Source organism: Saccostrea cucullata, unplaced genomic scaffold, assembly GCF_032062105.1.
Source record: "Saccostrea cucullata isolate Sc308-1 unplaced genomic scaffold, CSIRO_AGI_Scuc_v1 ctg1333, whole genome shotgun sequence".
NCBI classification, from domain to species: domain Eukaryota; kingdom Metazoa; phylum Mollusca; class Bivalvia; order Ostreida; family Ostreidae; genus Saccostrea; species Saccostrea cuccullata.
Genome location: NW_026921475.1, coordinates 86,623 through 106,157, shown reverse-complemented (window position 1 = coordinate 106,157; position 19,535 = coordinate 86,623). Strand labels below are relative to the sequence as shown.

The following is a 19,535-nucleotide window of genomic DNA, read 5'->3' as shown; positions in this document are numbered from 1 at the left end:
CATTGTCTGAGATGCCCCAGATAGATGTTCAGTTCAGAAAGGTAGCAGAGGATATTGTTAGTTCTTTGCATCCACCGACTGATAGAAGAAACAGGTTCACTTTGCCTGCGGAAAGCAACAACAGTTATCTGGAGGGTTCAGGTGCTCATATTGCCTTGCGAGGGATTGTCCAAAATACAATAAAATTAAATAGCATTCCTTACTCTTTCAATTGCAGGTACGATTATTGCAACAATAATAGTTCGAATTTTACCTCAAAATTTTAATTTTTGAAAATCACCAAAATGAACTCCAGATGTACATGTACAGTACATTTGTAATGCTATACCGATATAATGTCTCTTATTGATTAACCATTTTTACAAAGTATGTCACTGCCCTTATTTCCATGGAAGTGTTACTTAAGAGAAATTGTCGCACTTATCCGTTTAATTTAATTTAACAAAGTGATAATATAAGAAAAATTCTTGTTTGAGCATTGCTCTTGAATCACTGCATTTCTGAATTCACAGTAATGTCCTTTTGATTTTTTAAATAGTATCGTAGTCTATGCATCGAAAAGACAATCCTATCGTCCACCTGTTTATAGAGCTAAAAATCGTTTAGCAGCTTTAGACCACAACATTCTCATTGGTAGACCAGCACTTACAAAAGACAATGGAAATTCAAGTTAGGTAATTGCTCAAGTCTGACTCGAATTCATCGACTTCAAAAATTGGATCAGTCCTTCGGTGAATACTGTGAACACATTCATTTTGTTGTCACAATAAGAATCTATAAAATGACGGCATATATGGCCGAGTAATTGGTTCGTTGAATCGCACAAATTGGACAACAGAAGTCTTCTCCCACCTTCCTTTTGCAGCAATTCTTATATATATTTTTTCAAACATAATTCGGAAGGGAAATATATATTATATAATTCATGATTAAATAATGAAAACAAATATGACATTTAAAAATTCATTTCCTTAAACTATAATTTTCACTATGTGGCACTGTACAAACAGTGTGCTTCTAACAATTCACTTCTATAGTGTTCCAGGCACTATAAATAAAATTCAATACCTTGTATACAAACTTTTAACAGGCCCAATGGCCATGGACTAAAATGCTCACCTGAATTACTTTGACCTATTTTACTAAAAAAATTTAAAGTGGATGGCTTCAAAGTTAACTTAGGTGAGGCAGAAGGCTCAAATTGACCCCACCCCATACACTTTTAAAACGCATTTATTTCATAATATCTAGACATAAAATCTTGAGCAGAGACATTTCTAGCATTTTAAAATGCACATGCTACCTTCTTCATCTGTTCATTTATTCCATGATTCCTCATTTGACAGCTAACAGCTTGCAAAACTGTTCTAACTTCCCTGTCATCTTTTAGTAATATAGCTAGTTATGTAAGCTATGGCTGCATACGGACTTACTGTATACTAATGATCCATGTTAGCTTTCCACATTCTTAGAATATGAGGGTTATAGTTGTTTATGAATGTTTCGGAGAGAGCAGGACATAGAAAGATAGATGTTGTTTTAAATGAATTTAGTAATGCCACTAGATACCTTGCACGTTTGAAGAATGTCAGTCACACTCATTGTATCTAGCTCAGATTCATGATCTTGCAGATATTGTTTCAAAGTTCCAAGTGTTTCAAGTGCCAAAAATCTAGCGAAAAGACATACTTATTTTTTTATATTAATGGTTTTGATTTTACCTCATCTTGACATTTTGATTTCCCGAATAATTCATCTACTTTTTTAAAAAGGTATCCAACCTTTAATAAGAACTTATTTTCACGAAATTGGCTTAGAAACGTCATTTTCCCAAATATTTCAATGGTAAAAGCGTCAAAAAGGATTAAAAAGTATACCGCGTCTACAGTACTAGAACATTAAAACAACTTAGGCAAATTTAATAAAAATTGCAGATGATACGCTTAAAAATCTAAGAAACATTTTATCAAATTTTCAGGATATGTTTTCTCGCAATAATTTTTATGCAGTTAACCTGCGACCTACCTTAAATAACTATCATTCTTTTTCCAGGCGCAAAGCATCGTTTTTGAAAGGGGGTGGGGCAGCTAGAGAAAATTTATTTTTAATTTTATTTAATTATTTTTTATTTATTATTATTTAATAATTATATTTAAATTATTTTTTATTTTATTATTTATTACCTACCTGAAAAAGTTGACAAGCAAAAACAAAAAAACAAACAAACAAAAACCAAGGGTAAAGTTGCCCAAAGTCGAGAATCTTATTTCGTGGGGGTGGGGTGGCATGGGGTGTAGGTAGACATTTTCTCAGTGTCAACTACTCTCAGTACCTGTTCTAATACTACATTTTCGGTACATCACTAAAAGCGGGGGGGGGGGGGGAGGCTTTAAATTAACAGTTCCTATAGTATAAGTAAGGTTGTGAAAGAAATTGGGCGGCCACCTCCCCCCCCCCTTCTCCCTAGTGCTACGCCCCTGTTTACATCAAAACTTACAAAAATTGCCTTATTCAATGCTGGATATTTGCTCGTTACAGTTCTGATGTTTCTATCATCCAGGAACTTGATGAAATTCCGACTGCTGTCCAGTGTTTCTCTTAGTAGTATAAGGACTTTGTCCTGGTCCTTTTATACTTTATGTAGTTCTTCCTCCATTTTTTACTGACGTCATGGTGTTTCGTTCATCTTTGTCTTTATCCTTAACATTATCTAAGAAAGTATACGAAAATAGAAATTAAGAATTTTTGTTGCTAATTATGCCTCATATTATAGAATAAACCACGCCTTATACAAAATTGGACATTATTTATGTTAAGAATAAGGTGCGATTACATTGATATTTAAGATACTTGTACATTTAAAAAAATAACCATGGTTTTGAAATCCCACAAATTCTCAAGGTCTCTTCTTTTTTGTTTCCTGAGCACCATTTCCACTTTCCTTTTCACTTCGTCGGTTCCACTTCCACCTAATATTTCCTATTATGGGGACAGTTTTTTATAGTGAACTGATTTACAGACCAAAACATTTCTTTACTTCATTCAGATTTTTACTATTTCAATTTGGATATCATTATGCTCTATGGTTGCATGTAAATGAACATATCCAAGGGGAATGACCTGAATGAAAAAAGTAGTTACAGTTTCAATACAAACTAGATATCATTGGAGATGGTGGCTATCCCCGCTTTCAATTTTGAAGAGGAGCATTTGTGAAATACAGTAAAAAAGTTTAGTACAATTTCAGGGATATTGCAAATTTATATATATATATATATATATATATATATATATATATATATATATATATATATATATATATATATATATAAAGTTATCTTGTATACCCAGTTATATAAATTTACTTGATTTAAGAGGGGAAATTATGCACAAAACAAAACAGAAAGGCTAATTCTGACCATGACCTAAAAACTTAAAGGACCCGGGATATACGATTTTAACCAACATCCCATTAACTTTCTTTTTGATATTGTCCCTTGGACGAAAGTCGATAACCCCCCCCCCCCCCGCTTTTTCATAAATTTTTTTTCTATCTCCGATTGTTTGGGACAACAGTTTTCTTCAAAATTAGCTTTTAATAGTTTTCTCAGTTCGTTCTGCTTTTTGTGCAAGCGTCCAAGATCAAAGCTCATCATTGCCAAGTATGTCGAGACATCTGACTGAAGACCATTTTAACGAACCGCAAGTATAGCAAATATTTTTGCTACAGCCAAAGAAATGGAAAGAGAGAAAGAAGCTTTAGGAGGAGTTTGTAAACAGTGGGGTTTACCAAGATACCTATTATGTCAAATATGAGGGTCAGGGAACAATCATTCCGAAATAAAGTTAAGAGTCACCTGATTCTCAATCTGAAATGAAAGACTATATTCCTTAAGCTTGTTACTTGTGTCAATTCCTCGCTCTGAGAAAAGACTTTTTTCAATTCTAAAAGTTAATGAGTGATATTTTTTAATCATTTGGTTTGTATCACATTTTACATATTTAATTCTGTATTTCATTGTTTTAACACTTCCTTCGGTTGAGACCGTATAAACCGAGGCCCCGTTTCACAGCAGGTGTGGCACTATAAAGATCCCTCCCTGGTCAAAGGCCGCAAGTGCCGAGCAAAGGCCTTAATTTGCAGCCCTTCACCGGCAGAGGTGACGTCTCCACACCAGTGAAATACTCTGGAGAGGGACGTTAAACAGTATTCACTCATGTTTTTGAGATATTTCTTATACCCGGTAATTGGAGAATCTTGAAATTTTAATACTACATATTCAGACTCCGTACCCTTTTTTAACCTCGAAACACTTTGGTGAAATCAACCTTTATTTTCAGTCAAGGTAATTCAAAAGTCAGCCCTGATCACAGTTTTCGAAAAAAAAAAAACAGTATCAGAAAAACTCAAATTACCTTTCAAACTCGAAAACAATTTCTGCGCCGAAACATGGTTATAAACAAAAGCTTTAAAGCCATGTATGGCGTACATGTAACTGATCATAAAAAAATATATTTTTGAAAAATACAAAATTAAGTAAAGAAATATAGTTAAAACATTCAAATTAAAGCTTTTCATATAACTCTGAACACGGACAACATCTTTTCTCATCTAAAAATACAATTTTATCTTCTCTGTATTGTGTTATTTAAATCTTTTGTATTTTCTTCCGATACGGAGAAAATTCCAAGAATCAAATTTAAATTGTGATATCTTTATAACGCAATTGACTTAGATTTTGTAATTTACGGAAAAGTTCTATCTTTATATAAAGTAATGATACAAATAATAAGTTTTTTATAATTTTAGTCTAATAATTTTCATTGCACGTACGCCATATATGGCTTTAAGCAAGCAAAGTTTTCATAAATATGCAAGGTCTCAAAGCCGTAACAGAATTGTAATTTGGTGTCTCAAAATGATTTCTTTTAAAAAAGCTTTAACCAAACAAAGTTTTCATATATATATGCAATGTCTCACAGCCATAATAGAATTGTAATTTGGTGTTTCAAAATGATTTCTTTTTAAAAAGCTTTAACCAACTAAAGTTTTCATACATATGCAATGTCTCACAGCCATAACATAATTGTAATGTGGTGTCTCAAAATGATTTCGTTTGAAAAAGCTTTTACCAAACAGACATTCAGAAGAAAATCACAGAATTGTCAGATTTTGACAAATTAAAATGAGTTGATGAATTTAAAGGTGGTAAAATCAATTGAGGAAGCAGAGGAAGAAGGAACATCCGTACAACTTCCATTTATTTCTCTTATAGATTTATAGTTTTTGCAAGACAAACAGGTAGTTTACCACCCTCCTCCTGTATAATATTGCTTCTAATGGTGAAAGAATTAAAATATTTGCAGCTATTGTCGATGTATTTGTTACCTTGTGATCATTCAAGGTAGGTCGCATTTTTGCTTTTGTCATAAATTTTGGCACACAGTTTCGACGATTCGAGTGGTTTCTTTTGTGCACAATTGATTATAACTTCAATTACGTCACTAACGCAAAGCTACTGTAACGACACCGAATAAGCGCACTGGTGTATGACAATTAAGTTAAAATTAATTCTTTTCTCTCTTTACTTCCAAATTCAGGACAAAATGAAATAAAGACAAGTCTTGTAAAGTTAACAAATTAACGGTTTATTCTGAACACATAGTTTTATTTCTATAAAACAATAATTCCAAATAAAATAATAAATTTAAATAAATCCTTGAAACCTACGTATTTTGTACTTGTTCTTATATTGGGACTGGTAAATTGAACCAGTAATTGAAATTACAACGGATAAAATATCCGTAAATTAACTGTAGTAATTTCAGACCGTTAGATCACGGTAAACAGCTCAGCAAATAGCTGTAAATAAACCTACTTATTTATAACAAACCATGACCAACTCCATCCCAATATTCTAAAGTCTTATTCCCGAAATAAATGTAATAAAATTTACAAGCTAAAATAACACACCTTTCTAGAACTCAAAAACAGTCAAGATCCTAGTTGTCTGTTACAACTCGTCGTTATATACCTAGTAAAATGACATCATGAAACGCGACCAATGAAAAGCGTCGTGTAAATTACACCAACCAATGAAAAAAAACGTAACGGGATGCTCTAGTTCCCACATCAAATTCTCACACTTACGAGAAAATAATAAAAATAGAAATAACATTTATTTCTTAACTCTAATTACTTCTAGTATCATTAAATGTCTATACAAGAATTAACAATAAATTAGCAATAAATTATAATCGAAAAGTAGCGCTCGTTAAACTTTGTAAACAAATACCGCATTGCATTCTGGGAGTCGGCCATTACTTAAAGAATCAACAACATGTGGTCCTAACAATAAAGCAAAAATACGTATAAATAGTGGATTACAGGTAATTATACATAACTGATAGTGATCTTTACTCAGTATACAAATTATTTAACACATTTTTTATACTCGTAACAATAAAACAAGCATGCATAAACAAACAGCGCAAATCAAACTTTCGGGGGCGATGTCAAAAGCGAAAATTATATACGAGTACATTCTAGTACAAGTATCAACAAAATAACATCGTAGTCCTATTTTTACATTTTGCCCCTCCTTAAAAAATGTCCAAGTCCCTTTGGACTATCAAATACATTAAAACAACATTATTAACAAGCAAATACCGTGGAATTTCAAGTCACTGTAATAACAGAAGAGGAATCAACTACAATAGAAAATACAATACCACAGCTTATCAATCATACAAGTTGTATGTATAAAATCAAGATTCTTTTTCGTAATATAATACATCATGAACCATCACAAAATTCTCATGTCAACATGCACCATATGCACTCTTACAACCAATGACATACAGTCTCAAATTTATGTATCAAACACATACATGTACATAAAATTTAAATATTTATGTCAGCAATTTAACAAGCAAAATGTCAACAATCAACATTATAATTATTTCAGGAACTACAGATCACAATAGACTCAAATTATCAAGAAGAAACAGGGATACACAAACAGAGTGAGTTAACATTTCAATGTAATTAAAATTTACTGAATAGATGTACAAATTACTCTGCATTCATGTAAAATGTTTCATGCTTATAATAAAATTTCATACTTCCAATTAAGTGAACAAAAACTGATTGATCAATCCATTTCAAGAATGCTAATGAATGTACAATAATGCCATTTTTACTAATCTATTGTAATATATATGTTGCCAAAAATAATGTACAGAAAAATAGGAATATTTACTTTAATTCTCAGTTAACAAAACTTTTACATTACTGATATATTACCTACTGAGTTATTACCTATTTAAAATCATCTGGTCTTCTTTCTGTCAGGGGAGAAAAGATGCTGCAAATGAGAGGAATGGCTACTGGCGCGAGGACTTCTAGGTCGTGGTCGTTTGCGCGCTGGCTGGTAGACAACGGACTTCACAGCTGGCGGTGGAGGAGACTTCCTTCTGCGTACAGTCTGGGGCCTCTCACCTTCTCCAGGACCAAGTGGATTTGTCGAGAGGCAGGGTCATCCAGCTTCTCCCTAAGCAGCCGCTGCAGATCAACGATGACAGACGTGTTATTCCTGAGGGCTCGCTCCTGCCTCTCGACAAATCTTCTTCAGCCTGGAGACTTCATCTTTGTAAGAGGAGGTGTTGGTCCCTATGTCACGGGTACGAGGAGGTTACTTGGTGTCGAATTCGCTGGTATCCTCGAAGACCAGAAACTCTGAAAGAATATCAACGTCCTCCTTGCTCGGCACAACAGGTATACCAGAAGAGGTGACGGGCAGATCAAGAAGACCAGCAGGTACATCAGCTACAGGGACACCAGGACCAGCAGGTACATCAGCTACAGGGACACCAGGACCAGCAGGTACATCAGCTACAGGGACACCAGGACCAGCAGGTACATCAGCTACAGGGACACCAGGACCAGCAGGTACATCAGCTACAGGGACACCAGGACCAGCAGGTACATCAGCTGCAGGGACACCAGGACCAGCAGGTACATCAGCTGCAGGCACACCAGGGAGACGAGCAGGTACATCAGTGGGAGTCAGACTGGCTTAGTGGCTGGAGCTCCACTGGGAGGGAAAGATGAAGGAAGGATGGTGCGCAAAGCAACAGGGGCTGGTGGTCGAAACTGTGCCAAGGTGTTGACTCGACGCTTCCGCTCCCAGTGGGCGTCAGAGTCCCCAAGAGTCAGCTGGCAAATCATGGTGAAGACGACCTTGCTCTCCTCCCTGATGTCAGCAGATGTTGGAAGTAGAACAGAGGAAGATCCCTTCAAAGCTGAGTTAAGTGAATACCACTGAGGATGCTCCTTGAAGTTGTTGTAATCGTAATGGCTGTATCCACATACAGGGCATCTGTACGGCCACTCATCAAATGTAAGATGTTTCGAATACATATGTCGCAACAGGTAGTGGCGCTCTCCTCTAAAGTTGCACAAGCAACACTCCCACACTCTTCCTCTCTTTCCTGCCGAAACAATCTCAGACATCTTGGAAATCTGTAAAAAAACAAGAGGCCCAAGGGCCTTGAATCGCTCTTCTGATAAATTGTACAACCTATCACTTGTATTTGAGGCCTCTAACCCTAAGTATCCTAAGACCAAAGTTGCACCACCTGACAAAGTTTGATGATTCTTAGCCAATAAGGACTACTTCTTGGTCTACATTCTTGGAAAACCCAAAATGCATCAACTTACACAGATTGATTATTCTAAGCCAATAAAAACCTAAGATACCTAAATAAAGCCATAAAATGTCGAAAGTAGGTCACTGTGACCTATTTTTGGTCGACATTCTCCGAAAACCTAAAATGCATCAACTGACAAAGTTTGATGATATTAAGCCAATAAGTACCAAAGATACTTAAATATAGCCATAAAATGTTGAAAGTAGGTCACCATGACCTACATTTTAGTCGACATTTTTCAGAGTCCAAAGATGCATCTGCTGACTAAGTTTAATGATTCTAAGCTAATAAGTACCCAAAATACTTAAATATAGCCATAAAATGTCGAAAATAGGTCACTGTGACCTATTTTTTTGGTTGTCACTCTCCGAAAACCCAAGATACATCATCTCACAAAGTTTGATGATTCTAAGCCAATAAGTACCCAAGATACTTAAATTTAGCCATAAAATGTCAAAAGTAGGTCACCATGACCTAATTTTTGGTCACAACTCTCCGAAAACCCATAATGCATCAACTCACAAAGTTTGATGATTATAAGCCAATAAATACCTATGATACTTAAACATAGCCATAAAATGTCGAAAGTAGGTCACTGTGACCTATTTTTTGGTCATCACTCTCCGAAAATCCAACATGCTTCAACTGACCAAGTTTGATGATTCTAAGCCAATTTGTACAGGAAAATACTTAAATATAACATAAAATGTCAAAAGTAGGTCACCATGACCTAATTTTTGGTCGTCATTCTCCTAAAACCCAAGATGCAACAAGTCACAAAGTTTGATGATTCTAAGCCAATAAATACCCAAGATACTTAAATATAGCCATAAAATGTCAAAAGTAGGTCACCGTGACCTAATTTTTGGTCGTCACTCTCCAAAAACCCAAAATGCATCAACTGACAAAATTTGATGATTTTAAGCCAATAAGAACCGGATACTTAAATATAGCCATAAAATGTCAAAAGTAGGTCACCATGACCTAATTTTTAGTCGTCACTCTCCGAAAACCCAAGATGCTTCAACTCACAAACTTTTGATGATTCTAAGGCAATAAATACCTAAAATACCTAAATAAAGCCATAAAATGTCAAAAGTAGGTCAATGTGACATACATTTTGGTCGACATTTTTCAGAGTCCCAAGATGCATCTCCTGACCAAGTTTGATGATTGTAGGTCTGAAGATAATCAAAAAATGCCTTTTAAACAATTTAAACAATTTGAAAACATTTGCTTGCAAAATTCTAAAAGTAGGTCATAGTGAACTTCTTTTTCTTAAATATGTTTTAAGGTCCCAAAACCTAGCCATAAAATGTCGAAAGTAGGTCACTGTGACCTATTTTTTGGTCATCACTCTCCGAAAATCCAACATGCTTCAACTGACCAAGTTTGATGATTCTAAGCCAATTTGTACAGGAAAATACTTAAATATAACATAAAATGTCAAAAGTAGGTCACCATGACCTAATTTTTGGTCGTCATTCTCCTAAAACCCAAGATGCATCAAGTCACAAAGTTTGATGATTCTAAGCCAATAAATACCCAAGATACTTAAATATAGCCATAAAATGTCAAAAGTAGGTCACCGTGACTTAATTTTTGGTCGTCACTCTCCAAAAACCCAAAATGCATCAACTGACAAAATTTGATGATTTTAAGCCAATAAGAACCGGAGATACTTAAATATAGCCATAAAATGTCAAAAGTAGGTCACCATGACCTAATTTTTAGTCGTCACTCTCCGAAAACCCAAGATGCTTCAACTCACAAAGTTTTGATGATTCTAAGGCAATAAATACCTAAAATACCTAAATAAAGCCATAAAATGTCAAAAGTAGGTCAATGTGACATACATTTTGGTCGACATTTTTCAGAGTCCCAAGATGCATCTCCTGACCAAGTTTGATGATTGTAGGTCTGAAGATAATCAAAAAATGCCTTTTAAACAATTTGAAAACATTTGCCTGCAAAATTCTAAAAGTAGGTCATAGTGAACTTCTTTTTCTTAAATATGTTTTAAGGTCCCAAGATGCATCAAAGTGCAAGATTTGATGATTTTAACCCTTTCAGTCCCTGAATTAATGGGATTAAATGTTTTAAAAAGGTTAGGTCATAAAGTTCAAAAAGTAGGTCACGGTGATCTACTTTTAGGTTGACGTTGTTCAAGGACCCAAGATGCATCAACTGACTAAGTTTAATGATCACAGGCCTTAAAGTGTTCAAAATATGCCTTCAAATCAATTTGAAAACAAATGCCCGCAAAATTAAAAAAGTAGGTCACCGTGACCTACTTTTGAGTTAACATGATGTGAAGTCCTAAGATGCATCAACTTACAAGATTTGATAATCCTAGCCCATTTAGTAAGCAAAATATGAACATTTTCATTAATTGTAAATTTAGGTCAACTTCAAAGTGACCTTGAGGCCACGCCCTTTGCCCCAGGGTCATGCCTTGAACAATTTTTAATCTCCAACATATCCTGATCCTTGTATGTAAGTTTGGTAAAAATCTGCCTGGCGGTTCTGGAGAAGAAGATTTTTTAGCAACTAGTACTTTTGATTTTGTTTTCCTGATTATCTCCCCTTGTTTTAGGGTCCCAACCCTTATTTTAGTATAAATGGTAGCCCTTTGGCCAAGGATACCCTGTGGCAAATTTGGTACAGATTGGCCAAAGGGTTCTTGAGTTATGGCCCATATTCTAAAAAGTTAACGCACACCGCACAAATGGCCATAGCATAAGCTATTTGAGCCTTTGGCTCAGAAGAGCTAAAAATAACTGCACAATATAAGTACAGTAATACTGAATGTAAAACATGTAAATTTTCATGTAAAACATTTTAAACATGTATAATCATCATACATGTACAATAACACCATCTTAAGTAGAAACATTGGTCATGATTTGTTGTCTAACTCACTATGACACATATATTTTGAAAGGATAACAAATCCTTTACTTCTTTTAAAAACTTTATTCATACAGTATGCATCATAACCACAGGGGCTTGTCACGAAATATTTATCTTCTTTTAATAAAGTTACCCCTACTATAAAAATACACAAGGGAGGAATCTAAAAATAGGAAATTCGCTACCACAAATTTTGACAGGACTTTCTATCTTGTTTCTGGGCGACTTTCGTTGCGGACCAAGTAGGAGTGAGTGGAGTATAGATTCAATTTTAATATTCTTCAGTCAAATTCTAATCAACGCGTACCGTTAGTCATATAACTAACCTCTTTTCTCGATATTTGGATCTCGCGACAGTTCTTTCCATATGCGTCAATTGAAAGCAGCGCTCTGATTGGTTGCTTTCTGTAGATAACTCGTACACAAAATATAAACTGTAAGGATTGACATGCTTAGTGAAGGATATCTAACAAGTTTATATAGATAAATGTAACCAAATATAGTAAAATACGTAAAATGAAACCACACCTGTATTGTTCAATGCCATCACGACAGTTTGATTTTCCCTCCGTTTTGGTGCACTAAATTAAAGAGCTACTTTGTGTACGAGTTATTTACAGAAAGCAACCAATCAGAGCCCTGCATTCAATTTACGCCGGAAATTCATATGGAAAGAACTGTCGCCAGATCCAAATATCGAGAAAAGAGGTTAGTTATATGACTAACGGTACGCGTTGATTAGAATTTGACTGAAGAATATTAAAATTGAATCTATACTCCACTCACTCCTACTTGGTCCGCAACGAAAGTCGCCCAGAAACAAGATAGAAAGTCCTGTCAAAATTTGTGGTAGCGAATTTCCTATTTTTAGATTCCTCCCTTGTGTATTTTTATAGTAGGGGTAACTTTATTAAAAGAAGATAAATATTTCGTGACAAGCCCCTGTGTCATAACTATAACTGGACAGTATTATTTTACTGAAGACATGTTTTGTTTTTCAAATTATCTGACAGCCTGAGTGCCCGCTTTGGTGGTGTACTTCCAATGTATGGCAGTAGCTTCACAGGATGAAAATCCACCATTCAGTCGACTGAATGGTGGCTGAATGGCCACTGAATGGTCACTGAAAGGTCACTGAAAAGACCCTTTCCCGTGACCTTTCCGTGATCATTCAGTCGACTGAATGGCACATACATTTCAGTGACCTTTCCGTGATCATTCAGTTGAATCATTTTATTGAATAATCGGCTTATTTTTTAACCTAAAAATTTTATTTCACTTTTTCTTGGTATAATAGCATTAAATGTATATTATTCCGAATAAAAAAAAATTAGGAAAAAATTAATACAAGAAAAAAAAAAATTACTCCCATGCCCAGAATCGAACCCTGGTCTCCTGCGTAGGTGTCCGCGACTTTATCTATTAGGCTATAACTTCTTGGTGACAACTGACGATTTAAAATCGATTAATTTATTGAAATCGATGGAACAATCAGTTCACCTGTGGCTGTAATATCGAGGAGCTGCGATGTGTATATATCTTGTATATCTTTTGTATATTCTATGTTAGTTGCCCAGATTTTTGGGACAGACTAATTAATTACACATCTCCTATCGGGATAATGACAATTATCAGAGACGGGCACCTGTTACTGTGTCAAAGATATAAGATCGTTTTAAATTCTCCAGCTAGAAACTTAGTAGAATGATTTTATTAAAGCAATATCATTTAGAAAGCTAAATTCTCCTATATTTTTTTCTACAAGAGGCTTTAGCTTGTATAAACGATTTGTTTATTCTTGTAATTAAAATTTATTTAAAATAATGTCTTTGAAAAACTAAATATCCTGCAGTTTTGACAATGACAATGACATAATTAAGAAACGAAATTGATCAGTAATACTTGCGATCTTCCAGAAATGGTTTAAATAATATTAGTTCTGTCTCATTAATCAGAACTATTTATTTCCATGAAAAAATACACGTGTAAACACTATAGAATGTTATGCATTTATTTAAATTTTGAATCAGTTATCGGATCATCATTTTTTATCACTTGAAGAATTTATTTTCTTAATGTAACTAGAAATATTCAATTAAAAATCATTTTGAATAAGTCTCACATATTTTATTTAGGGGATAGACAAATTAATTACACATCTCATATAAGGATGATGACAATTATCAGAGACGGGCACCTGTTCCTGTGTCAAAGATTTAAGATCATAATGATTGTAAATTCTCTATCTAAAACTTAGTAGAATGATTTTATTTAAGCAATATCATTAGAAAGCTAAAATCTCCTATATATTATTTTTTACAAGAGGCATGTATAAACGATTTATTTATTCTTGTAATTATCAATAATAATTACCTAGACATATATTTTAAGGTACCCGAATTTGATCACGATAAGTAAAAAAAAACACAAGTAAGATTGAATAATAAATCTTTATTTAAAATATGGCTTCCTTGTTAAGGAAAAATATCTGATTATAAAATAATACGCTAGTGAAAAAATTACTAAATTGCGATTTAAATATCACTGAAAGGTGGCGGAAAGGTCACTGAAAGACGACAGAAAGGTCACTGAAAGTCGACGGAATGGTCACTGAAAGACGACAAAAAGGTCACTGAAAGTCGACGGAAAGGTCACTGAAAGACGACGGAAAGGTCACTGAAAGACGACGGAAAGGTCACTGAAAGTTGATGGAAAGGTCACTGAAAGTTGATGGAAAGGCCACTGAAAGTTGACAGAAATGTGTCCGCTGAATGGTGACTGAAAGGTATCTGAAATGTGACTGAAAGGCAACTGAAAGGTCACTGTAATGTATGTGCCATTCAGGAAACGCTTCTGCCCATTTAGTAAAATAATCCATTATTACAAGTATATAACGATTTCCTCTTTTTGTAACAGGTAATGGGCCAATAAAATCAGTGGCAAGACATTCCCATGGAGCACCATATGACACTGTTCCAAGAAGAGCCTTAGGATTTTGTACTGGATGTTTGTTCATAGAGCAGTTTTTACAAGATTTTACAAATAGCCGGACCTCAAGTTGTTTCCTGTTGCCCATATACGATTGAAACTATTCGATTTATTGAATACCAATAGCACTAATTCATAATATCTTAAAATCATCAAATACAATGCATTCTGTGATTAACAGGAACTTTAATAATAGGTGCTGCATTTTTACTGGACTTCCCAGAATCTAAAACGAAGTGATTTTTTGTGTATTGACGAGCTGTACATGAAGGGTATGTAAATATTGTGGAGGATTATTGGTAAGATATTCTGAAAGGAATCATAAAATTGTACAGGTTGAAAAAAGGACGCCCATTTCTTAAATCCTGAATGAGGGTTAACTCGACACTAGTGCAGATGTGTTTGAATGATTTTTGGCTCGAGTTATGACGGAATACTGATACTAGTAATCAAAATTTGAGAAAATAATTTTTATTCCTGGTATGACCCAGGTCGTGTTGCTGATGATATTCTCTGTTTTATTGGAGCACATGCTTTTTTAAAGATTGTACCTCCTTAACCGTGTATTCCACCCTCCTATCTGCTGGAATTTAGCCATAATACGTCCCATAGGGGTTTACAAGCAGAGCATAGAACATTTCATTCGGCTTTTTCAGACAGCAAACACTCTTGTTAGACTAAAAATGCATGATTCCATATGTATATGCGAAACAATGCCACAATTAATTCCACGTGTAAATATACGAATCTTTCGTAACAGTACTTACTTTTTAGTGATTGTTATGCCCCCGTAATCGAAGATTCGGGGGTATATAGTTTTTGTCGTGTCTGTCTGTATGTCTGTCTCTCTGTCCAAAAAAACTTTAACCTTACCCATAACTTTTGATTTAGTGGAGCTATGACTTTCATATTTCATACGTGTATTCCTTGTGACAAGACCTTTCTTTGGGTACCACCAAATTTGACCTTTTGACCTTGACCTTGGAGTTTGACCCACTTTTACATGAAAATTTTAAAATTTTACTTTGGCTATATCTTTTGAACAGTGAACACCAGGACATTTATACTTCACATATGTAATGTTTGTTTTAAGACCTTTCACTGGATACCAACAACCTTGACCCTTTGACCTTGACCTTGTAGATTTCAATACTTGGGAAAAAACTTTAACCTTGGCCATATCTTTTGAACAGTAAGGGATAGGGCTTTCATACTTCATATATGTAATCCTTGTGAAAAGACCCTTTATTGGATATGAAGATCCTTGACCCTTTGACCTTGACCTCTGAGCTTGACCTACTTAAAAAAAGCAAACCTTTACAAAAATTTAAAAGAGTTAGGGCTAGTGCTTTCATACTTTACATATTTGATTCTTATGACAAGACTTTTCATTTGATAACAATAACTTTGACCCTTTGACCTTGACCTTTGAGTTTGACCAACTTTTTAAGAAAAATTTTAAAATTTTACTTTGGCTATATCTTTTGAACAGTAGATACAAGGACTTTTATACTTCACATATGTAATGTTTGTTAAAAGACCTTTCACTGGATACCAACAATCTTGACCCTTTGACCTTGACCTTGTAGATTTCAATACTTGGGAAAAAACTTTAACCTTGGCCATATCTTTTGAACAGTAAGGGATAGGGCTTTCATACTTCATATATGTAATCCTTGTGAAAAGACCCTTTATTGGATATGAAGATCCTTGACCCTTTGACCTTGACCTCTGAGCTTGACCTACTTAAAAAAAGCAAACCTTTACAAAAATTTAAAAGAGTTAGGGCTAGTGCTTTCATACTTTACATATTTAATTTTTATTACAAGGCTTTTCATTTGATAACAATAACTTTGACCCTTTGACCTTGACTTTTGAGTTTGACCAACTTTTTAAGAAAAATTTTAAAAATTTTACTTTGGCTATATCTTTTGAACAGTAGATACAAGGACTTTTATACTTCACATATGTAATGTTTGTTAAAAGACCTTTCACTGGATACCAACAATCTTGACCCTTTGACCTTGACCTTGTAGATTTTCGTACTTATGAAAAACTTTAACCTTGGCCATAACTTTTGAACAATAAGAGATAGGGCTTTTATACTTCATATATGTAATCTTTGTGAAAAGACCATTCATTGGATATGAAGATCCTTGACCCTTTGACCTTGACCTTTTAGATTGACTTACTTTAAAAAAGCGAACTTGACCATAACTTTTAAAGAGTTAGGGCTAGTGCTTTCATACTTTATATATTTGATCCTTATGACAAGACCTTTCATTTGATAACAATAACTTTGACCCTTGACCTTGACCTTGGAGTTTGACCTACTTTTTAAGAAATTGAACGTTAACCATAACGGCTAAGGCTAGGGCTTTTATGCTCTACATAAGTATTTTATGTTTCAAGACTTTTCATATGATACTAATTACATTGAATTTGACCTTGGAGATTTTGTACTTATTAAAAACCTTTAACATTAGCTTACTTTCAAATTTCACAATTGTTTTCCAGTGACAATACCCTACTTTTGGTACCAATTAATTAAATTTCCATTTAATAAAAGCTTAATCTTTGCTATGTTGTCATACGGGGGCATCAGTGTTTTACAAACACATCTTGTTTTTTTCTGGTTTTCACAGGCACTTGCAGTATGGTAAGAAACTCCCTATGTTCATTGATAATTAAATGTGTATTAAACCCTTAGCTGTAGGTCATTTTTCACCAGCGATATGCGTCGTAACCGGGGGGCTGGGGTCCTGTACTTTTTCTGCAAATATCTAATTTTATATAATGGAGGCACTGAAGTTTAGTTTTTTTCTTTTTTTATGTTGGTATAGCTCCCTCCTTCACACTTTCAATAAGTCCCCCTTTTAAATTTAAAATCCTTCCGATACCAATGCGATTTTGTCATTTTAACCTGCAAAGATCATGAGAGTAGGCCTACTGCAGTTTTAACATTTTCAAATAGCTTAATTAAGCTACATAGCTTTTTAAAGGCTTTATCAAGACATTGTGCTGGACCTGTTCAACGCTGTTTTGGGGTTCGACTATGGTCCGAGTCATACTGCCCACAAAACACTGCAACGTATCTTGGTAAACTTTGCTTAACGTCGGAGCTTCTTGACAAATTCGTAAAGATACCTCCACGACCTCTTCCAACCACTCTGCCATTTTCTTGGCGCCCGGGGGTATATTGTTTATAAGAAGTATATTGATTGGTACGTCACTTTAATGACTAAGTGAAAGGGAGAAGGCATGTTGATTGCTCGCAAAATAATTTCTTTTTAAATCAAGGAGATATCTTTTTCACCTTAAGAGATATCTCTTTTTGAAAATATGAAGAGATATCTCTGTAAGTTAGAGAGATATCTCTTTTAACAATGATAAAGAAATATCTCGTTACTTTAAAGATATATCTCTTTTTGCTTTAGAGATATATCTCCAGAGGAAAAAGACTTCTTTAAACTATTTCTTGAATAAATATTAAAAGGACTTGCCATATTGAACACTTCACGAAAGCTCTAAGAAAGCAGACAACGTAACCTGTACAAAACGCTGGACTTCTATATTTGATTTAATTGTAGAGTGCCATGGCTGATATCGGTCATCGTACTATTGGACATTGGATGGAAATCTGGCATCGAATTTTAATAGTCTAGTCAAACCCCGAGACGGGAATAAACGGAAGTAGAAAACCGTACGCGCATGTGCAGACACAAAAGAGTACTTCAAGGAAATGAGGTCAAGGTCATGACCTTGACCTAATTCCATAAGGTCTTGGTTATAACCTTCACCTCTGCACACTTCAGAGAACTACTTGTATGTCAAGGTCATGACCTTGCCCTAATTTAAAAAAACTGTCTAGGCTATGACCTTGACCTAATCCTAGGAGATTTAGGTTATAAACATGACTTCCTTACACAAGGACACGGTCTAAGCTAACCTATATCCTTAACTAAAGGATATAGACCAGCCCTTCAACTAGGTCATGTAAAAGTCATGCTTCTCAAATCTGGCCGAGGTCATGATAACAAAAAAGTAGGTGAAGACCTATCAAGGAATAAGGTCAAGGAACTTGTATATAAGTTCGACTCCAAAAGTTGTAACATTACAATAGAGAATACGGAAAACCATCCTTATTTATATAATTCTACTTCAAATCCCACTTTTGTAAAGGACAAGATATGATAAGACCAGTATTTGGCCCCCGATTTTTGGTGTCTTTCAGAATGATCCAACAGTTTATCCATGAAAACCTGTTTTCACCCCTGCCACAAAATGAGTACTGGTTTTAAGATTAAGAATATACAGAGGTCACAGTGAGGTCAGGAAATAGGTCAATTTTCGAAATTTCTCATTTTTATGCAAATTTTCACTAATTTTACAGCACATTTTCTTTCGGAAAACATAGAGCACACGCTTGCCTATCCACCAAATTAATATATTTTATACACTGATATCAGATGAAGTATATGTGTAAAAATCTTAGATAGGCAAGCGTGTGCTCTATGTTTTCCGAAGAGAAATGTACCCAAAATATGATGAAAATCCACCAGAATTGAGGAAATTCGGGAAAATGTCCTATTTCTGAACCCTCTAGTGGCTTTCATGTAGCCTTTGAATCAAAATTAGTGCTTGTCTTACAGTAAGCATCATTTTAACTTTTAACTACAAACTATCACAGTTTTATCAGTGTTCCGATTTTTATATAAAAAATTCGGCTGTTACCCTATCTTGTCCTTTGGAATAAAAAATTAAAAACCACGCTGTGAAAGCATTCATATCATCTGTCCTTAAATCAAAACTTTATCCATGCCATAGTGTGCAGCTTAACATTATTAAATCAAGAAGATTGATTGATTGATTATTGTTTTTTTTACGCCGAGTCGGCAATATTTCAGCCATATTTTTAACCT

The 19,535-nt window shown here is 34.6% G+C and overlaps 1 protein-coding gene across 2 annotated transcripts; it reads right to left on the bottom strand.

Annotated features, from left to right (window-relative positions):
* Window positions 1–7,494: 7,494 nt before the first annotated feature.
* On the bottom strand, window positions 7,495–8,529 carry LOC134260077 (uncharacterized). 2 transcript variants are annotated; one of them, XM_062742659.1, is made up of 2 exons: window positions 7,979–8,529; window positions 7,495–7,828 (listed from the first exon to the last, which is right to left on the bottom strand). In XM_062742659.1, the coding sequence occupies exon 1, from the start codon at window positions 8,513–8,515 to the stop codon at window positions 8,069–8,071; it is 447 nt and encodes a 148-aa protein (XP_062598643.1). In that variant the 5' UTR covers window positions 8,516–8,529; the 3' UTR covers window positions 7,495–7,828; window positions 7,979–8,068. The 2 variants fall into 2 exon arrangements, with proteins under 2 accessions (XP_062598643.1, XP_062598644.1); XM_062742660.1 differs by having other exon boundaries at window positions 8,012–8,529.
* Window positions 8,530–19,535: the final 11,006 nt, after the last annotated feature.